The following is a 22465-nucleotide window of genomic DNA, read 5'->3' as shown; positions in this document are numbered from 1 at the left end:
AATATACATGTAATGAGAATACCAGAAGGAGAGAGAGAGAAAAAAGAACAAGAAATATTTGAAGTAATAATGACAGAATTTCTCCAAATTTCAGACACCAAACCCCAGATCCAGGAAGCTCAGAGAACACCAAGCAAGATAAATGCAAAGACAACAAAACAAAACAAAACTATAGCTAGGCATACATTCTCAAACTACAGAAAATCAGAGACGAAAAATCCTGAAAGAGGCCAGAGGAAACAAAGATGTGAATTACATCTGACTTCTCAGAAACCATGCAAGCAAGAAGAGAGTGGACTGAAATATTTACAGTGATGAGAGAGAGAGGAAAAAAAAACCCACCAACTTGGTGAAGGAGAAATAAAGACTTTCTCAGACAAACAAAAATTGAGGTAATTTGTTGCCAGTAGACCTGCCTTCCAAGAGAGTTTAAAAGAAGTTCTTTAGAGAGAAGGAAAATAATATAATTCAGAAACTCAGATCTACATAAAGAAAGGAAGAAGGAATCCAAGAGGAAATAAGTGAAGGTAATATAAAAACTTATTTTTTCTTATTCTTAATTGATCTAAGAACTGAAATAATAACAGTGTATTTGATTATGTATGCTTACATATATATCATATAAATATGCTTGCTTATGCTTTTACGTAAGTAAAACAAATGACCACGATACAAGGAATGAGGAAGAGGAAGTAAGATTATTTTGTTATTATAAGGTATTCACACTAAGGTACTTCACTATAGCAGTGTCGTTTGAAAGTGGGCCTTGATTAGTTGTAAATGTATATTTACAGTCTAGGACAATCAATTTGAAAAAGGAGAAAAAAAATAACTGACAGCTGAGAAAGGAGAGAAAATGGAATGAATTAAAATCACAAAAGGCAGAAAAAGAAGAGGACAAAAATAGGAATGAGTAAAAAGGCAACAAATGGAAAACAGTAACAAATATGGTAGATATTAATCCAACTATATCAATAATCAATAATAATATCTGAACATCAGTGGTCTAAATGCACCAATTAAAAGACAGATTTTTCAGAGTGGATCAAAAAACAAGCCCCAACGACATGTTGTCTATAAGAAATCCACTTTAAATATAAAGACATACAGATTAAAAGTAAATGGAGAAAATAATATAGCATGCTTATATTAATCAAAAGAAAGGAGGAGTAACTATATTGATTTCAGACAGAGTAGACTTCAGTGAAAGGAAGGTTATCAGGAATGAAGAAGGACATTAGGGACTTCCCTGGTGGTCCAGTGGTTAAGACTCTGCACTCCCAATGCAGGAGGCCCAGGTTCGATCCCTGGTCAGGGAACTAGATCCCGCATGCCACAGCAAAGATCCCGCATGCCACGACGAAGATCCCACATGTTGCAACTAAGACCTGGCGCAGATAGATAAAACAAACATAATGATAAAGGAGTCAATTCTCCAAGATATAACTATCTTTAATATGTATGCACCGAACAACAGGGTATATAAAGCTACATTAGGCATGCTTCAACACCCGTCTCTCAGAAATGGACAGATCCAGCAGGCAGAAAATCAGCGAGGACATAGTTGAACTCAACAACACCATCAATCAACTGGATAGAAGTGACTTCTGTAGACTGCTTCATCCAAAAACAGCAGATAACACATTCTTCTCAAGTTCACATGGAACACTCACCAAGATAGATCAAATTCTGGGCCATAAAAAACACAGTTTACCAAATTTAAAAGTGTAGAAATCATATAATGTCTGCTCTAAAACCACAATGGAATTAAACTAGAAATCAATAACAAAAAATAACTGGAAAGTCCCAGTTATATACATGAAGATTAAACAACATACTTAAAAATAATAATACATGGATCAAAGAAGAAATATCAAGAGAAATTTTAAAATGCTTTGAACTAAATGAATGAAAACAAAATATCAAAATTTGTGGATACAAAGAAAGTAGTGCTTAGGGGGAGATTTATAGCATTGAATGCATATATTAGAAAGGAAGAAAGATCTAAAATCAGTAAGTTTCTACCTTAGGAAACTAGAAAAAGAAGGGAAGGCAGAGGGGACTCTGTAACTTCTACTCAGTTTTGCTGTGAACCTAAAAACTGCTCTAAAAAAATAAAGAAAAGCATGAGAGCAGGTCCTGTGTAGCTGCTGAAAAAGAAAAATGGGAGAGGGGATGAGAATGGAAAGGGAAAGGACTTTGATTTGCATAAAACAGTCCTCTTCCACACCACCACCCCCAAGTTAAAAAATTAAAATGAACCTATCACTTATGAAGTATTCATCTTTATGAATCTGCCTAACAAATGCCCTATATGAGTGTACCTAAAAATAAATGTTGCTTCTTGCATAAGTTACTAGTTTTACACATGGGATATCTACTTTAAAATTTAAAATTTTAACCTATTGGGGGGGCTTCTAATTCTCAACGTGCCACTGAAAATTTGTGATGTTCAGTGATATTCTGTAATAATAAAATGCTGAGTATTTACAGCAGTGTATCAATGTTTTGGTTAATCAGTTAACCATAACAATTCATTTCCATGCCAAAGTAATAATGTAGTTTTAAATCAACCAAGTCCAGTAGAATCTTCTAATTGGTTTTTATGTTTTAATACTTTAAAATATGTTAGACATAAGAAAAGCACTTAAATTTTTTTTTGCACTTAAATTTTTAAGTATTCAGTCAACTACTGCACATTGCAAACTCTCTGAAAATGATAGTGATATCTAGAATCAAAATTTCAGTGCTTCTTATTTGATTGGTAGGGGAGAAAAAAGAAGACTCCTCAGGGTTTCCAAGGAGGACTGGAGCGGCTGCTTTCCTTATTAAAAACAGATTGGCGGGACTTCCCTTGTGGAGCAGTGGTTAAGAACCCGCCTGCCAATTCAGGGGACACGGGTTCCCCTGCAAAACTTTAAACTATATATGAATGCCTTTTTGAAGAATTGATTCTACCATAAAACACAAGATCCATCAGCAGACCATAGCCTAGTTCTTCTCATCTAAAATATCAATAGTGTTCATGACCACAGAATTGTAGTACAAGACAGTTTTAACAGCCCTTTGCTGTTGCAAATTGATTTCTACTTCAGCAAAATATTTTCCTCACCTCGTCACTCATATAGCTTATATTCCCCCCAGAGAAACAAATTCTGTGGTGTTTTGTCAACCCTGTTAAATACTGAAGGGGTGGCTTCAATTACTTTTCCATGGCATGTGGTCCAACCTTCCACCTCTTGATGCCCCACCCCCATGCATAACTGCACCAAGAAATACTAACGGGGGAGGACTCAGCACAAGTTTTGGTTTTTTGCTAACAGCTTTATTGATATTTAATTCACATACCTTAGAATTAACCCATTTGAAGTGTCAAATCCACTGGCTTTTGGTTTCTTCAGAGTTGTGCAACTATCACCACAATCAATTTTGAACGTTTTCATCACCTTGAAAAGAAACCGTGTGTGGGTGGATAAACAAAATGTGGTATATACATAAAATGGAAAATTATTCGGCCTTTAAGAGGAAGTACTGACGTGTTATGACATGGATGAACCTTGAAACATTTTGTCAAGTGAAATAAGTAAGTCACAAAGGACAAGTACTGTATGATGCCACTTCCATGAGGTACCTAGAGTAGTCAAATTCACAGAGACAGACCATAGCATGCTGGTTGTCAGGGGCAGGTGGGAGAGTGGGGAGCCTGGAAATGGGGAGTTATTGTTTAACGGGGACCAAGTTTCCATTTGGGAAGATGAAAAAGTTCTGGAGGTGGATCGTGGTGAGGTTCCACAATGTGGATGTACTTAACATCGCTGAACTGTACACTTAAAAATGGTTAAAGTGGGGCTTCCCTGGTGGCGCAGGGGTTGGGAGTCCGCCTGCCGATGGGGACGCGGGTTCGTTCCCCGGTCCGGGAGGATCCCGCCTGCGACGGAGTAGCTGGGCCCGTGGGCCATGGCCGCTGGGCCTGCGCGTCCAGAGCCTGTGCTCCGCAACGGGAGGGGCCGCGGCGGTGAGAGGCCCGCGTACCACAAAAAAAAAAAAAAAAAAAAAAAGTTAAAGTGGTAAGTTTTTTTTTTAAATTAATTTTTCTTGTATTTATCTATTCATTTTATTTATTTTATTTTTGGCTGCTTTGTGTCTTCATTGCTATGTGCAGGCTTTCTCTAGTTGGGTCGAGCAGGGGCTACTCTTTTTTTTTTTTTTTTTTTGCGGTATGTGGGCCTCTCACTGTTGTGGCCTCTCCCGTTGCGGAGCACAGGCTCCGGACGCGCAGGCTCCGGACGCGCAGGCTCAGCTGCCATGGCTCACGGGCCCAGCCGCTCCGCGGCATGTGGGATCTTCCCGGACCGGGGCACGAACCCGTGTCCCCTGCATCGGCAGGCAGACTCTCAACCACTGCACCACTAGAGAAGCCCCCATGGGGGCACTCTTCGTTGTGGTGCGTGGGCCTCTTATTGCGGTGGCTTCTCTTGTTGCAGAGCACGGGCTCTAGGCACGCAGGCTCAGTAGTTGTGGCTTGCAGGCTCTAGCGAGCGTACTCAGTAGTTGTGGCGCTCGGGCCTAGCTGCTTCACGGCATGTGGGATCTAACCGGACCAGGGGTCGAACCCGTGTCCCCTGCATTGACAGAAGGATTCTTTTTTTTTTTTTTTTGTGGTACGTGGGCCTCTCACTGTTGTGACCTCTTCCGTTGCGGAGCACAGGCTCCGGACGCGCAGGCTCAGCGGCCATGGCTCACGGGCCCAGCCGCTCCGTGGCATATGGGATCTTCGCGGACCGGGACACGAACCCGTGTCCCCTGAATCGGCAGGCGGACTCTCAACCACTGCACCACCAGGGAAGCCCGACAGGCGGATTCTTAACCTAAAGTGGTAAGTTTTATGTATATTAAAGAAAAAATTTTTTTAATTTTAAAAAGAAAAAAAAACAAAACATACCCAATAGCAGTCACTCTCCACCCCTTAAGCCCCAGGCAACCACTAATTTATTTTCTCTCTCTCAGATTTGTCTATTTGGGACATTGCACATAAGCGGAATCATACAATATTTGGCCTTTCCTATCTAGCTAAATCTTTTGCTTTACATAGTATTTCCAAGGGTCATCCATGTGGTAGCACATTATTAGGACCTCATTCCTTTTTATGGCCAAATAACATTACGTTGTATGGATATACCACATTTTATTTACCTAATTATCAGTTGTTTCCACTTTTTGGCTATTATAATACTATAAACATCAATACTCTAAAAATTCACATATAAGTACTTGTGTCAACATATGTTCTATATTCCCTCTCATATTATCTATGTATAATATGTAATATGTGACATGCAATTGTTGGGTCATATAAAGAACTCTGTGGTTCTTTATCAGGGAAAGTTTTCCAAATTGTCTCCACCGTTTGGCATTCCCACCAGGAGAGTTTTTAGTAAGTTTTTTTTAAACAAACAGGGACACCCTTGGCCTGCGATAACAACGAAAACCGAGGGTCTCTATCTTTCTCTCTATCCTTTGCCCTGCAGGGAGGAAGCACGAGCGACTCTATTAATAAAGAGGGTGGAGGGCATGTCAGGGTAGTTGCCTTGGTGACCGGAAGGGGCGGTCCCGGAAGGCTCCACGCAGACAACGGCTGGGGGGTGCGCGCATGCGCGCGTGGGCCTGCTGGTTCCCGGGCTCGGGCTCGAGGTGGCGCGCGACGGGCGAAGCTCGGTGGGTGTAAGAGTCGGGGGGCGGGGGGGGGGGGGTCACACACTGCTGGGCTGGGGTCCGCAGTGCTGGAGGTTGCTTCTAAGGGTGGGACAGGTCCTGGAGCCCAGGGTGTGAGGCCGGATTCGCTTTCCATCCACTTTGGTTGTGAGGTGGTTTCCTGCTGCCGCGGCCCTCAGAGAAGACACGCCCCCGCGTCTGTTTCAAGGGAACCAACACTTGGGTTCTTTAGGCTGTGGGAAGACCTGTAGAATTTTATCCCGGTTCGCTTATTGGGTGCTTTTCCAAAGGCGTCCATGTCTTTTCCTCCACTTTCCCATACCTTGGAAATGCATCCCCTCCCAGGACGACGCCCGCTTTACCCAGGTGATGCCCAGAGCAGCGTTCTCTCTAGCCTTTTTTAAGTTCCTGAACGCCAGGCCCTGGTTTATGTCGCCCCAGTGCTTCTGTCTGGATGTCCCAGGAGCCCGTCAGAGTCAGCATATTTCAAAGGAGCTTTACCTTATTATTTCCCTCGTCTTCTCCTGGCTTCCATATTTCCATTAGAGCGGCATCATCCACCCACCCTCACAGACCGGATACCATGTCCAGGGTGAAATCTTTTAAAAAAAAATGTCCGGAATCCAGCCCCTCCATTCCATTTCACCCCTAATGCCCTAGATTGGGCCATCCATCTCCCAGGACTATTTTCAATACTTAGAAACTGATTATTGACACTTCTTCCTCTATTCCAACCCACTTTCCGCACTGGCGGCAAGTACTGATTTACAAAATAAAAATCTGACCATATTACTCACCTGTTAAAAACTTTGATGGTTTCCCTTTGTCTGTATAATCATCGTGGACTTCAAAAATTTTCAATCTGGTTGAGCTCCACCCAGCCATTTCCTTTTTAGCAGCCTCCCTTCATTCGGCCCCGGAAACCTTATGTTCTCATGAAGCGCAGATGGAACGTTCTGAACACAGCACACACTTTAAGATGGTTGAACTTAGGGCCACAGAGAAATAAACTCCGAAGTTTCTCTCCCCGCTCCCTCCCCCCGTGCGTCCCTCCACCCCTCCCCACCCCCCGCCATATAACAGGGAGAAGGACAGTCTCGATTACTTTTCTTTGGAAAGTGACCTGAACTCCAAGGAGCAGGGGTATGGATTCAACAGTGTGGGTCTGAAAATTAGGGGAAGGGGGATTACCTGTCTCCTTGGAAAACTTTCTCTTCCTCTCTTCACCTCTCCTTCAATTAGTGACATCTTACCTATCAAATGTCACCTTTAAAGTAGAATTTATCACTTCATGTCTATGTCCCCACTGTATTAAATCAAAATGTCCTAAAACAATAGAAAATATTATGACCCCTACACGAGGATGACCCCAAATTTTGTGAGCTGTTTCGTGTATGTTGTTCCTTCTGTGCTCTCTAGTACATTAATATTTCTTTAATAGCACGTAAGTTGTACAGAATTATAATTTTTTACATATCTATTTTCCCTCACTGTCCTCTCTGAACAGTAGGGACTATATTTTACTGATCTTTGTATCCCCAGTGCCTAGGACAGTCTGATACCCAATAAATAGTAAATGCTCAATAAATACTTGATAATGAATACATGTGATAGTCATTATTTCTGACTCCTCTAAATTGGCAGCCATTGAAGGCAGGATTCAATTTTATCCCTAGACCCTAATACAATGTTTGGCATATATTGTTTCCAATTGGTGTTTGCTGTCTTTAAATGAATTTTACGTATTCCACTCTCATTACTATGGTTTAGTGTTTTATGTTGGTCACTGATAGAAAATTTAAAGCCAGAAGAGGCCTTATCATCTAATACAACCCCTTAATTTCCTACAGATGAACCAAGAGAGGTTGGGTGATTTACCCATAGCAACTAGCAAATGCGGGATCTAGATCCAGGTTTTCAGACTTCTTAGGCTAGCTATACTTTGTTACTTATATTGAATTTGTGAAACAGCTTTTACTACTTTCATTTTTTTAAACAACGCCTGCAAGGGGACCTCATTATCCAATATTAGTTTCAACAAGCATTTTTGGTATACCTACTCTGTAGAGAGACATTTGAGGCTCCTGTTCTTAAATTTGAAATCTTATGGAGAGGCTCATAACCTAGTGTTGATAAAAATATCATTTGGCAAGAGAAACCAGTTTTGTTTCTCTTTGAGTAGGATTTTTTTTTTTGTGCACTGCACGGCTTACCAGATCTCAGTTCCCGGACCAGGGATTGAACACAGGCCATGGCAGTGAAAGCCTGGAATCGTAACCACTAGGACACCAGGGAACTCCCAGGAATTTTTTAAGTTGGAAATTTTACCTCATTTTATTTCACCCTCAATTTTACATTTAATAGTTTAAACAGTTTTATCATAGATCCTTAAATGTAACTTTTATTTTATTTCTAGGTGTTCCTGTCTTTTCTATGAATTTCACTCTCTGTAGTCTTCACCAGCAGCTGTGGTTTAATCATTCAGTAAAAGAGAAGAATCATTAACTAGGAGAAAATGTCAAATCTAAAAATGAAAGAGGCAGCCCTTATCTATCTTGACAGAAGTGGAGGCCTCCAAAAGTTCATAGACAGTTGCAAATCCTACAGTGGTATGTTCAGCAAAGTTGACTTTATTTTAGAAACTTTAAAGTCCTACGTATAACTGTCCTCATTTTTATACTTGTGTATTTTTACAGATTCAAAACAAAGTTATGCTGTCTATCGATTCAGTATTTTAATAAATCCCTCTGATATTATTGAGTTGGATGCTGAACTTGGAAATCATATTTTACACCAGCCTTTAAAAGCTGCTCAAGTTTTTCAATCAGTAAGTTAAAGAAAGAGATAATTTTATGCCACATGGAATTTTTGCTAACTTCTTTGATTTTTTGTTTGAAATCACAGGTCTGTTTTATTGCTGTTAAGACTCTCTCATTAATTGAACAATTACAGACTGAAACTCAAGTAAGTTTTAGTTAAATTTAACAAAGAAAACTAAGGCACAATACTTTCAAGATACCTTGTAAATAAATATTTTTATATTCATATATATTTTTTGTTTAAACATATTTTCAAAGTTTAATAAATTATCTTACATATGCATCTTTACTTCCTGTTTTATCACTTATAACATTAAACATTTTTATAATAAAACATTTCAAACATACCCCCAAATAAAGAGAATAATACAGTGAACCTCCATATATCTATCACGCAGATTTAATCGTTTGCAATATTTTGCCATACTGGCATCGTCACTTTTTTTCTGAAATGTTTTAAAGCAAATCTTTAAAATACATTCTGTATTTTACCCCTACATACTTCGGTATGTATCAACCTCTAAAAATTGTGGACATTTTTGTTATATAACCACAATGCCATTATTACCATTTACAAAAAAAATAATAATTACTTGGTATCATCTAATATCCAGTCCATATTGAAATTTACCCAGTCGGGGTCTCAAGGCTGTCTCACAATTGATGTGTTCAAGTCAGGACTAAAACAAGGTACACACATTATAACTGGTTCTTACATCTCCCTAAGTCTCTTTTAATCTAGAGCCATTTCCTCCCCCTCCTTTTTTATGCCATTGAATTTTCGAAGAAGCTAGTTAATTGTCCTGTAAAATGTCTCATCTGGACTTGTCTGATTATGTTCTTGTAGTGTTTAACTTATACCCCTAGACACCAAATTTCTGGAAAAAAAAAGTTGGCTCTAAAGACTTGCTTAGATTCAAATTCAACTCATTTTGATGAGAATATATCATAGTGTCATGTGTTTCATACTGCCCTACATTAGGAGAACTGTCCTATTTGTTATCCCACTTTTAGCAATGCCACAGTTGAGCAGTGGGTGCAGATGATGTCAGTCTGATTCCTCCAATATACAGTCTCCCATCAACTGTCACCTAATGGTTTTCGCAGCTATTGATAGTCACTGCCTAGATTCCATTATTTCATTAGGAGTTTCAAAATTGTGATTTTCCTAATTTTAGCAAACTTTCTATATTTACTGGCTGAAACTATCCTGTAAGAGAGGTTTTTCCTCTCATCAACTATTTGGTTACCCTGCAATACAATTTGTACAGGAAAAGTAGAAGGAATGTTTGATTCTTTCCAATCTATAAATTTTCATAGTGATGAGTTGAAATATAACAGCCTCCAATGATGACCAATATTTTTTGTTTGTTTTTCCTTTTTTAAATTATGAGGAATTACATGAATTTTTAAATATATCTGATAGGTTTCAATGAATCTTTGTCATTCTTTTTGATGTCTATATTATCTAACTTTGGTCATTGGGAGCTCCTTAAAGTTTGTTCTTATGTCCTTTTGACACATTTCATTAGTTTCTAAGCCCCCCTGGTTTCTATCACAAGGAGATGTACAAGGAGGTCCATCTGGTGCATTTTCTGCCCCATGGAATCAGCCATTTCCCCTAAGGAGCTCTGGTTCCTTTTCATGAGAAATTATATTTAGAGATCTGGGCACTAGAAGTGTTTGTTGCTATTGAGTTGTCATTGTTTTATAAATAAGTCTTTCCAGTGAATATAGCAAGAAATGTGTATTTTTAAAGAAAAATGAGTTCATAATGATATTTTCAATTAAAATATCAGATTATAAGGATTTTGCATCTTTAATTTTATATTTAAATCACTTTTCTCTTAATGCTCAAAAGATTGTTTCCTAATACTACTAACAAATTATCTGTTTGATTTAACCTACAAATATACTTACTATATTGTAATGTAAGTCCAATTGGATCTGCAATTTTTATTAATACTATTTTTGTGTTCTTATTAGATTAATATACTGCTGAAGTTAACACATTTACCTCCTCTGCCAAGTTATAGTCTTGATCTTTGTGAGTTTCCGCTTGATTATACATCTCAAAGATTTTATATGATGCAAGGAATTGTGATTGCAATGACAACTGTAACCAAGTATACACAAGGTGCAAGATTTCTTTGTTCAGATGAAGCATGCCCTCTTTCAAAAGGTAAATATTAAAATGTAAAATCAAAGCAATTTATCGTCTAATCTTAAATCATGTTTACAATTAGTTAAAAAACATTCACAGCATAGAAAGAATGGAGTAAAATTAGGTGTCTCCTAATGTTTACAAGTCTGCTTTGCATAATCTTGAAATTCGTTCTTTCTTCCACACCTCTCCCCTATAATTTAACAGATGCTCTTGTGTTGCTGAAGTACTTGTTTTTCTCACACGCTGTTTCATGACTGTTCATGCTGTTCCCTCTCCATGTAATGTCCTCTCTCAACCCTTTGGCTTAACTTCCAGGACATCTTTTCCATTCATCCCCACCTCTTATTGGGTTGGATGCCTCTCCTCTCTTCTCTCTGAACACTTTGTATATGAATACTGCATATTGAAATTATCTGTTTCTTATTGCCACCTATTGAAATTGTGTGCTTAAGTATCCATATCACCAGTGCCTGGCAAGAAATAGCCATGCAATAAATGTTAATTGAACTGCTATGAACCCACATGCAAAACTGATTTAATTGTATGTTGAATTAGATTCATTTTAAAGGGTTGAAAATGGAAAGCTAAATCTGAAGGCAAATTTAGCTTAACTGTTTTCTTTCAGGATTTCAGTATATAAGAGTGCATGTACCTGGTGCTACAGAGTCTGCAACAATAAGAAATGACTTTTTATGTAATCTATGTTCATCTTCACTTCAAGAAGACAGAAAATTTAGAGTACTTGGTGGTAAAAAATGCATTTATGTTTTATAATTACAATTTTTAAAATAATGTCTGATATTTTAATGTGGAAATTAAATTGAATATATATTCTAATAACTGATTCTTTTTTACTCTTTGCCTTAAGATAAACAGATAGTTGAAATAATTACCACAAAGGCACTTCGTGCTTTTCAAGGATATTCTAACAACCAGCCATTTAGGTTTCAATCTCTCACAGTCTTCCTCAGAGGTAAGTTCTATTTGCACTAAAATATATAAACTATATAATTGACTTGTTTATGCTTATATATTATAAATGGTACTTCAAAAGCTTGAAAATAATAGGTCTTCTCTTTCTTGAGTATTTTAAAGAGTCATATTTAGCTAATGTAGCAATTATTCATTCAGTCATACAACATTCACTTAAGATATTAGCACCTGCTATGTCTCAAGCACTATGCTAAGTCTCAGGGTCACAATTATTTACAGTAATAATCTCCCATTATTGTATGTGTATGTCTTATATAAATATTGGAGTTATTGTTTTAAACTATAAGCTTCAGGAGGGTAGGGACTTGGGTTTTTTACTGCACATAGTAAAAACTCAATAAATGTTTGTTAAATCAATGAATGAGCATTGACATATGATTAACTGTTGAGAACTGCATGGGTAAAGACCTGTGAGTAGACAGATTCTGCCATAAAGGAGGAAATCATTATCAGTATCAATCACCCATGGAAGAGTGAGTCATAGTTGAGAAGCCAGAACTGTGAAAATGAGGATGGGGTTCAGTCTCTTTTCTTGGGCTAAAATTGGAAGAATTAAACTTTTCGTAAGGAGAGATCTTGAATGTCAACCATGTGTAGGAAACTCAAGGGTTAGAAAGCAGAGACTCAAACAAGAAGTCTTTCACCATGGCCTGGCAAGGCCAAGTCAGGCATGTAAGCCCAGATGATAATAGGTAATTTTTAATATCAATTACTATGTGCCAGGCACTTTTACATATATTAACTCATTTAGTCACAGCAACTCTTTCAAGTAGGTTCTATTGTTATCTCCATTTTACAGTGTAGAAATGGACACACAGAGAAGTTAAGTAACTTTTCCAAGGTTACACAGCTAGTACATGGCACAGCCATGATTCAAACTCAGGCATTCTAGCTTCAAAGTCTATGATTTTAACTACTTAATTCTATTATATACAAACCATACATTACAATATAGAAATTTAAGTGACTATCCAACTTATATTTTAGTAGAAAACCCTTTCTTCTAATAAACTCTTAATAGAACCCAAATACATTTTTAAAAGTTAAATTAATAAAAGCAGGCCTTTGGGGGTTCTCAGCAGAGGCACCCAGACTTCCCAGCCTCCTAGCCTTCCTCTTGACCCTTTCTTGACTTCAGGACACATCCATGATTCCAAGGAACAGTTGAAAAATGATTTGCTTTAATTTTCTCCTTGTAATTCATACTGTATCCTTCATGGGTTTTTTGGGGGGTGGGACAGGGGGAATGCTTGTTTATTTGGTTTGGGGTTTTTATTTTCTCAAATCTTGGGGCTGATTCTTCCCATCTAGTTCTACAGGGTATATCAATATGCTCTCCGGCTCTAAAACAGACAGAGAGACAGAGAGATAGAGAGAGAAACAGAGAGGAGGAAAGAAATGGAGATCAGTGTTTGATCACAGAGGGAAGTTAATCCTTGCTCCTCCTTGTAAGCCTTTCTTTCATAGTTTCACAACCATCCAAATTCTAACTGTATAATGGAGGCTCAAGATTTTTAGCGTATGTTTTTTAGAATAAATTTTGAACTTGTGCAAAAGCTTTGCTCAGTCTGTAGAGGTGAGAGAGGAACCTAGTAAATTGTCTTTTGGGTAGACTTTATTTATTTATTTATTTTGATTCAAAAGAGTTTATTTGTATTACAAATGGATACATTTTCATTGACGGTATTTGTTTTTCTTTTTTTTAAATTAATTTTTGTTGGAGCATAGTTGCTTTACAATGTTGTGTTAGTTTCTACTGTACAGCAAAATGAATCAGCTATACATATACATGTATCCCCTCGTTTTTGGATTTCCTTCCCACAGTGCATTAAGTAGAGTTCCCTGTGCTGGGTAGACTTTAGACATGGGCAGACCCAGATGGGAATTTCAGTTCTGCTACTTAACTACTTAGCCTGGTGCAAATCACTTAACCTCTCAGTTTCTTCATATATAAAGTGGGGATAACAATATCTGTCTTATAGTTTACAATTAGATAATGTGTATAAAAGTGACTTGCCTATATTATAGACTGTGAATAATACTTTTTAAAATGATTTTCTTCCCAAATAAAATTATTACTTATAAGGTCATTTTTATTAACATCTCTTGTCATTTAATGGAAAGATGTTTCATTTTAAACACAATGATCTTATTTTGCCTTTTGACTGTTATAGGAGACTATCTAGTTGCTATGTCACATGCTTCTTGAAGTTAATTCATCACCTATAAGTATCAAAATTTATCAGCAACAAAATTTTCCCAATTTATATTATTAATGCCACTCAATATGCATAGTATACTAAACAAAAGTAACTACTTAGCAACTAACTGAACTACTAAATTGTTGCTGGTTTTATTTGTTTTTAATTTTTAATTTTATATTGGAGTATAGTTGATTAACAATGTTGTGATAGTTGCAGGTGTACAGCAAAGTGATTCTGCTATACATACACATGTATCTATTCTTTTTCAAATTCTTTTCCCATTTAGGTTGTTACATAGTATTAAGCAGAGTTCCCTGTGTTATACAGTAGGTCCTTGTTGGTTATCCATTTTAAATACAGCAGTGTGTAGATGTCAGTCCCACACTCCCTAACTATCCCTTCTCCCCCCATGTCCCCCCTGGTAGCCATAAGTTCGTTCTCTAAGTCTGTGAGTCTGTTTCTGTTTTGTAAATAAATTCATTAGTATCATTTCTTTTTAGATTCCACATATAAGCAATATCATATGATAGTTCCCTTTCTCTGTCAGACTTACTTCATTCAGTATGACAATCTCCAGGTCCATCCATGTTGCTGCAAATGGCATTATTTCACTCTTTTTAATGACTGAGTAATATTCCATTGTATATATGTACCACATCTTCTTTATCCATTCCTCTGTCGATGGACATTTAGGTTGCTTCCGTGTCTTGGCTATTGTAAACAGTGCTGCAATGAACATTGGAGTGCATGCATCCTTTCGGACCATGTTTCTCTCCAGATATATGCCCAGGAGTGGGATTGCAGGATCATATGGTAGTCCTATTATTAGTTTTTTAGGGAACCTCCATACTGTTCTCCATAGTGGTTGTATCAATTTACATTCCCACCAGCAGTGTAGGAGGGGTCCGTTCTCTCCACACCCTCTCCAGCATTTGTTGTTTGTGGATTTTTTTGTTGATAGGCATTCAGACTGGTGTGAGGTGGTATCTCATTGTAGTTTTGATTTGCATTTCTCTAATAATTAGCAATGTTGAACATCTTTTCATGTGCTTCTTGGCCATCTGTATGTCTTCTTTGAAGAAAGGTCTATTTAGGTCTTCTGCACATTTTTTGATTGGGTTGTTTGTTTTGATGATATTAAGCTGCATGAGCTGTTTGTAAATTTTGGAGGCTAATCCCTTGTCAGTCACATCATTTGCAAATATTTTCTCCCATTCTGTGGGTTGTCTTTTCATTTTGTTTATGGTTTCTTTTGCTGTGCAAAAGCTTTTGAGTTTAATTAGGTCCCATTTGTTTATTTTTGTTTTTATTTCCATTACTCTGGGAGATGGATCGAAAAAGATATTGCTGTGATTTATGCCAGAGAGTGTTCTGCCTATGTTCTCCTCTAAGAGTTTTATAGTGTCCAGTCTCACATTTAGGTCTTTAATCCGTTCTGAGTTTATTTTTGTGTATGGTGTTAAAGAATGTTCTAATTTCATTTATGTATATGTAGCTGTCCAGTTTTTCCAGCATCATTTACTGAAGAGACTGTCTTTCCTCCAGTGTATAGTCTTATCTCCTTTGTCATATATTAAGTGACCATAGGTGCATGGGTTTATTTCTGGGCTTTCTATCCTGTTCCATTGAGCTATATTTCTATTTTTGTGCCAGTACCATACTGTTTTGATGACTAGAGCTTTGTAGTATAGTCTGAAGTCAGGAAGCCTGATTCCCCCAGCTCTGTTTTTCTTTCTCAAGATTGCTTTGGCTATTTGGGGTCTTCTGTGTCTCCATACAAATTTTAAGATTTTTTTGTTCTAGTTCTGTGAAAAATGCCACTGGTAATTTTATAGGCATTGCATGGAATCTGTAGATTGCCTTGGTTAGTATAGTCACTTTGACAGTATTGGTATTAATGCCACTCAATATGCATATTATACTAAACAAAAGTAAATACTTAGCAACTAATTGAACTACTGAATTGTTACTGGTTTTAGATCTTTGAACCATATGATCATGTAAAAGTTTCGTTTAGTAAATAGTTATTTTCTTTTGTGTTTAACAATTTTAGATGAATTAGTGAATGAAATGAATATAGGAAATGAGTATAAGATTATTGGAATTCCAACCTGTGTAAAAACATCACAAACTGCTCTCTGTATAGAGGCAAATAGTATCACTTTTTTCAATCCAAAAGGTAAGAAAAATGTTAGTATCATATATTAACAAATATTTAAATTTAAATCCATTTGTTCAGGAAATAAGTATTGGTTGCCTATGTGCTGGACACTCTTCAAAGCACTAGGGATACAGTTGTGATGAGGACAGTCAGGGTTCCTACTCTTAAATCATATGGTAGACAGTCAATAAATCTGTAAACTAATTAATAAGACAATTTTAGATAATAAATGCTGCAAAGGAAATAAAGCAAGATAATGTGAAACCTTGCCCACAGGAAGGACTCCTTTCTTTTGGCTAAACCTTATTTAGATTTTTTTTTTTTTTTTTTTTTTGGTGGTACGCAGGCCTCTCACTGCTGTGGCCTCTCCCGTTGTGGAGCACAGGCTCCAGACGCGCAGGCTCAGTGGCCATGGCTCACGGGCCCAGCCGCTCCACGGCATGTGGGATCTTCCCGGACCAGGGCACGAACCTGTGTCCCCTGCATCGACAGACGGACTCTCAACCAGTGCGCCACCAGGGAAGCCCCTAGATTTTTTTTTTTTTTTAATAATTACCAACAAGAAAAATGTTTTAAGATGCCAAGAGTTAGAGATTAGTTAAAAGGTTTTTCTATCCAGCCCTTTGTTTTCTAACTAAGTAACTGTTGTGGTCTGAGAAAAAGAGCCAAATAAAATGGCATCCTTTTCCTCAGCTGAGTTTTGAACCAATCGAGAAATAAGACAAAAGAGAAAGGCAGTTGGTCCCCAAAATATCACCCTTATTACTGATAATTTCCTTGCAACCTAATTAAGAATTAAGTAAACAAAAGCGGAGAGCAGACCTACTCTTAACTTGGCACACAAATATCTAAATACAGGACAGGCTATTTAAATCTTAAATAATGAAGTTAGATTTTTTTTTCTATTCCCTAGATAACCATCTGCAATAACAGAGGCCCAAGTTGAATTTAAATGCAATGGATTCTAGATATCTCTGCTTATTTTGAGGAGAAAGCTTTATTTATTTATTTATTTTTTGGCTGCGATGTGTGGTTTGTGGGGATCTTAGTTCCCCGACCAGGGATCGGGCCCATGCCCCCTGCATTGGAAGCACAGAGTCCTAACCACTGGACAACCAGGGAATTCCTGAGAAAAACTTCTTAAAAGAATAAAAATATTGAAGAAAGAAACTACTAATGAACAATAGGCATTTTAAAGATATTTAAAATATTTTCTGCTGTGAAGTGCTTTAAGATTTACTGATTTGGTGGCAGAACATGATATATATGTAGGTGAAGTGTACTTTCTCCTGCTGACCTCCAGAATTAGGCAGATTTAACCACCCAAATGTGGCAAGAGCTACACTAATGTAGGCCTCCCTTGGTCCATGGGCATCGATGAGTAGAAGAAATCATTGCCCTGTGATGACAGCCTAAGAGGAAGGAGAAAGGGACTGGGTTACATGTGCGCAGCTGTTTCTCCCAAACTGACTAACTGGATTAAAACACTCATCTCTTTCAGGAGTTGGACAGAATAAGGTAGTGGAGAAGGTCTAGAATGTTACAGTATATGTTGAAGTAGTAGAGTATAAATCTCCCCTTTTAATAGCAATAATCAAATATTTCCCATTCTGCTTTTTAGACCTCACTAAAGGTGATAATATTTCAAACATAGATATGTAGAAGCAAACACTGCAGCACAAGAGCCCCATGATCTGGCTTTGCTCACATAGGTCTTAAAAGGAAAAAAATGAGAGATTTGCTTGCAACCCACAGCCAGTCTATGTGGGCACAAAGGTTGACTGCTTCCTCTTACTGCATTCCTTGGGATTGAAATGATAGACCAGAGTGACCTCTGATCATAATTTAATATCATTGTAATAATTTGAATGTGGCATCATTAAAAGAACCGCAATTTGATAATATTTTAGATAAATGGAATTAGATGTCTATAATATCATTTTCTTGTTTTAAAAAACTCTTTTTAACATATATGTAATATTTACTTTCAGTTCCTTCAGGAATTAGCGACAATTTCAGGTGTCTCCTCTCTTTGACTTCCAGCTCGTACTGGAAGTTTACAGCAATACTTGCCAATGTCTTTGCATCACAAATTGTTCCTCCTGGGACTTACAATTTGCTCAAGCTCTGTTTGTTGATGAGTCTAGTACAGACAAGTGACCGTAACAAGGAACTGGAAGATTGCCTGGATCTTTTAATTATAACAAGTGATATTCTACTCGTAGACAGGTAAAATATATGACATTATGAATTGGTCACAGATTTGCATACATCTTTTCCATGAGCATTATTACAAGACAAATATTTGGAATTTATCTGAGCCGTATAAATATTTAAATAAACTTTTATCAATGAAGTTCAAAACTTTTTAAAACATGAATTGAGAAATGGGATATTTGCTTTCAACATTTTGAGAATCTAACCACTCAAAGTTTCAACTTGTTTCCCCACTCAGACCTTTTTAAATAAATGGCTCCTTTGCAGGCTTCCTTGTCCTCCATTCCCTAGATCAGTGTTCTGCTTTTGTACTTTGTTTTCACTTCAAAATAATCTCCCCGCTAGAGCTAACAAGCTGTTTTCTTCTTTTTCTTCAAGATTCCATTCAATAGTATTGATTCACTGTGCCCAAATAAGGCTGTTAAAAGTGCCAAAATTACTGTTTTGGGGGTGTCACTCTAACCTTGGAGTAAGCCTCTACTCAGCATATTGGGGCTCCCCACTAGCAAGTACCCTTTTTAAAAAGTTACTTAAATGTGCAAAAAGCTAGGAATAAGCTTCATATATTAAAATCATGTATGCAAATATAAAGCAAAAACAAATTTATAGAATGAATTTTAAATTAAAAAAATAAAATTCAAATTAGCTCTAACTTAATTGGACAGATGATGTTTTGCTAAAATTAAAATTAAATCACAATGTAAGTATAGTACTAACTGCTACAGATTGCACCAATTTAATCTTACACTAATGAGCATGAGAATATTTGTTTCCTAACAGCCTCACCAACACTGGGTATTATCAAACTTTAAAATTTTGCCATTTGATGGATGGAAAGTGGTATTTTATTTTAATTTGCATTTCTTTAACTAGAAGTAAGTTTTAGCATCATTTAGAATTTGTTAAACACTTTTTATTATTTTTCTATGAACTCCTTGACCATTGTCCATTTTTTAAATTAAGTTGTTTATTTCTTACTGATTTGTGATACCTCTTGTAAATTAAAGCCTTTGTCTCTTTTTCTGTTTGTCATTAATCTTTTCCTGTGGTATTTGGGGCTGTATGAGAGATTTGGTGTTTTGTTTTGTTTTTTAGGTAAAATTTACATAAATAAAGTGAAGTAATCAGATCTTAGGTATACAATTCGATGAGTCTTGACAGATGACATACACTCCTATAGCCATCACCTCAATAAGATATGGAACATTTCCATTTTCCTTTACCTTGGAAAGGTCCTTCATTCTCTCTTCCAATTAGTTCCTATCTCCACGGGTGATTTCTATCACCATAGGTTAATCTTCCTGTTTTTGAACTTCGTATAACTAGGATCATACAGTGCACACTCTTTTGGGTCTAGCTTCTTTCGCTTAACATGTTTTTTGTTTTTTGTTTTGTGATACGCGGGCCTCTCACTGTTGTGGCCTCTCCCGTTGCGGAGCACAGGCTCCGGACGCGCAGGCTCAGTGGCCATGGCTCACGGGCCCAGCCGCTCCGCGGCATGTGGGATCTTCCCGGACCAGGGCACGAACCGGCGTCCCCTGCATCGGCAGGTGGACTCTCAACCACTGTGCCACCAGGGAAGCCCCGCTTAACATGTTTTTGAGATTGGCCCTGTTGTGTGTATCAGAAGTTCATTGTTTTTATTGATGAGTAGTGTTCCATTATATGAATATACCAGAATTTGTTTATCTGTTCTCCTCGTGATAGACATTTGGGTTTTGCATGTTTTGTTTTGTTTTTTTTTTCATTATTAAAGCAAAGTCCTAGGACAGGGCATGGCACACAGAAGATGATCAATTGCTATTTGATGAATGAATCAATGAATGGATTTGTGGGGGTTTTTTGCTGCGTTTTGGGTCTTCATTGCTGCGCGTGGGCTCTCTCTAGTTGCAGCGAGCAGGGGCTACTCTTAGTTGCGGTGTGTGGGCTTCTCATTGCAGTGGCCTCTCTTGTTGCAGAGCATGGGCTCCAGTAGTTGTGCCCATGGGCTCAGTAGTTGTGGCTCGCAGGCTCCAGAGTCCAGGCTCAGTAGTTGTGGCGCACGGGCTTAGTTGCTCCAAGGCATGTGGGATCTTCCTGGACCAGGGCTTGAACCCATGTCCCCTGCATTGGCAGGTGGATTCTTAACCACTGCGCCACCAGGGAAGCCCTGGGTTTTGCATGTTTTGACTATATAAGTAAGGCTGCTATAAACATCTCTTGTATTTAAGTCTTTTTGTAGACTTAGGTTTTTATTATCTTGGGTAAATACCTAGGAGTGGAATTATTGTGTCATAAGGTAGGTTTATATAACTTTATAAGAAACTGCCAAACAGTTTTTTAAAGTGGTTTTACAATTTTACATTCCTAACAATGAGTTAAGGTTCCAGTTGTTTCTATCCTCACCAACATCCAGTGTGGTCAGTCTTTCTCAATTTAGCCATTCTAGTATATGTGAAATGGTGTCTCACTACAGTTCTAAGTTGCATTTCCTTGATGACTACTGATTCAAGCTCTTTTTCATGTGCTTATTAGTTACTCATGTATCTCCTTTTCTGAAGTGTCAAGTCCTTTGTTCACTTTTAAATGGGGCTCTTCCAGATGCACATCCATTGTCACATATGTATCATGAAATTTTTCTCCCAGTCTAAAGCTTGAGTTATTTTCTTAAAGATATCTTTGATGAGCAGTCCTTTTAGTTTAGGTTATTATTTTCTTTTATGTTTAGTGTTTTCTGGGTTCTGTTTAAGAAATCTTTGTCTACCCCAAGGTCATGAAAATATTCTTTTATGTTTTCTTCTAGAAGTATTTGTTTTTACATTGGTCTGTTTTCTATTACAAGTCAATTTTTGTATGTGATACAAGGTAGGAGCCAAGATTAATATTTTTCCTATGCATTTATCTAATTTTTCCATACCATTTGTTTAAAAGACTTTCCTTTCCCCATTGAATTGCTTTGCTACCAATGTTGCAAATTAGTTGAACTGGTTATAAACAGTGGTTATAAACTGGTTATAAACAATTTTAGGTGTAAAATTGAACTGGGTATATATCTATTTAAACGTTCTTTTCTGTTATTTTGACCTTTATGTCTATAATTATGCCTCACATTCTTGATTATTGTAGCTCTATATTAAGTTTTGAATCAGGTAGTGCAACTTTATTCTTCATTTTTAAGATTTGTTTGCACTATTTTAGGTCATTTACATTTTCTTATAAAGTTTAGAATCGCTCCCCTGGTGGCGCAGTGGTTGAGAGTCTGCGTGCCGATGCAGGGGACACAGGTTCGTGCCCCGGTCTGGGAAGATCCCACATGCCGCGGAGCGGCTGGGCCCATGAGCCATGGCCGCTGAGCCTGCGCGTCCGGAGCCTGTGCTCTGCAATGGGAGAGGCCACAACGCGTACCGTAAAAAAAAAAAAAAAGTTTAGAATCTATATGTTAATACCAGCCTCCATCCCCATCACCCCAAAAGAGCCTTTAAGGATTTTGATGGAACTGCATTTAACTTATAAATCAATTTGGGAAGAATTTACATCTTAACAATGTTGAGTCTTCCAATCTGTGAATCTGGTATATATCTCCATTTATTTAAATCTTAATTTCTTTCAGCAATGTTTTGTAAAGGTCATGCACATAATTTAAGTTGATTTCTAAGTATTTGGTATTTTTGATGCTATGAAAAATGGTAGTGTTTTATTAATTTTATTTTTCAAATATTTGCTGTGAGTATATAGAGATACAATTGATTTTTGTATTTGGATCTTTTACTCTGTGACCTTGTATCAGTATACTGTTCAAAAAATTCCTCAGCTGATTCCAATGATTAGCCAAGTTTGAGGCCCATTGTTCTATATAACTAGGTTCTCAGCCTGACTGCATGTTAGAATCATCTGGGATAATATTAAAAAAAAATTTATGGGGCTTCCCTGGTGGCGCAGTGGTTAAGAATCCGCCTGCCAATGCAGGGGACACGGCTTTGATCCCTGGTCTGGGAAGATCCCACGTGCCGCGGAGCAACAAAGCCCGTGTGCCACAACTACTGAGCCTGCGCTCTAGAGCCTGCGAGCCACAACTACTGAGCCCGCGGTTCGCAACAAGAGAAGCCATGACAATGAGAAGCCCACGCACCACAACGAAGCGTGGACCCCACTCACCGCAACTAGAGAAAGCCCATGCGCAGCAACGAAGACCCAACACAGCCAAAAATAAATA

The 22465-nt window shown here is 37.7% G+C and overlaps 1 protein-coding gene and 1 non-coding gene across 2 annotated transcripts in view; both read left to right on the top strand.

Annotated features, from left to right (window-relative positions):
• The first annotated feature begins 1246 nt into the window (after window positions 1–1246).
• On the top strand, window positions 1247–1319 carry TRNAG-CCC (transfer RNA glycine (anticodon CCC)). Its single transcript has one exon. It is a non-coding gene; the product is annotated as a tRNA-Gly (tRNA).
• A 3529-nt stretch (window positions 1320–4848) lies between these two features.
• The window catches only part of MCMDC2 (minichromosome maintenance domain containing 2), a 40792-nt gene continuing 23175 nt past the window's right edge, over window positions 4849–22465 (top strand). The window contains exons 1-9 of the mRNA XM_027127967.1: window positions 4849–5715; window positions 8129–8321; window positions 8409–8539; window positions 8617–8676; window positions 10518–10713; window positions 11324–11446; window positions 11567–11671; window positions 15949–16074; window positions 18048–18285. Coding sequence (XP_026983768.1) covers window positions 8228–8321; window positions 8409–8539; window positions 8617–8676; window positions 10518–10713; window positions 11324–11446; window positions 11567–11671; window positions 15949–16074; window positions 18048–18285 — 1073 coding nt within the window. The 5' untranslated portion in view covers window positions 4849–5715; window positions 8129–8227. The remainder of the gene's footprint in view (window positions 5716–8128; window positions 8322–8408; window positions 8540–8616; window positions 8677–10517; window positions 10714–11323; window positions 11447–11566; window positions 11672–15948; window positions 16075–18047; window positions 18286–22465) is intronic.

The sequence above is a fragment of the Aethalodelphis obliquidens genome, unplaced genomic scaffold (assembly GCF_003676395.1).
Source record: "Aethalodelphis obliquidens isolate GAN/ISIS:26980383/991018 unplaced genomic scaffold, ASM367639v1 scaffold33, whole genome shotgun sequence".
NCBI lineage: Eukaryota > Metazoa > Chordata > Mammalia > Artiodactyla > Delphinidae > Aethalodelphis > Aethalodelphis obliquidens.
Note: the sequence above shows the minus strand (reverse complement) of the source record. Positions and strands in the feature narration are given on the sequence as shown.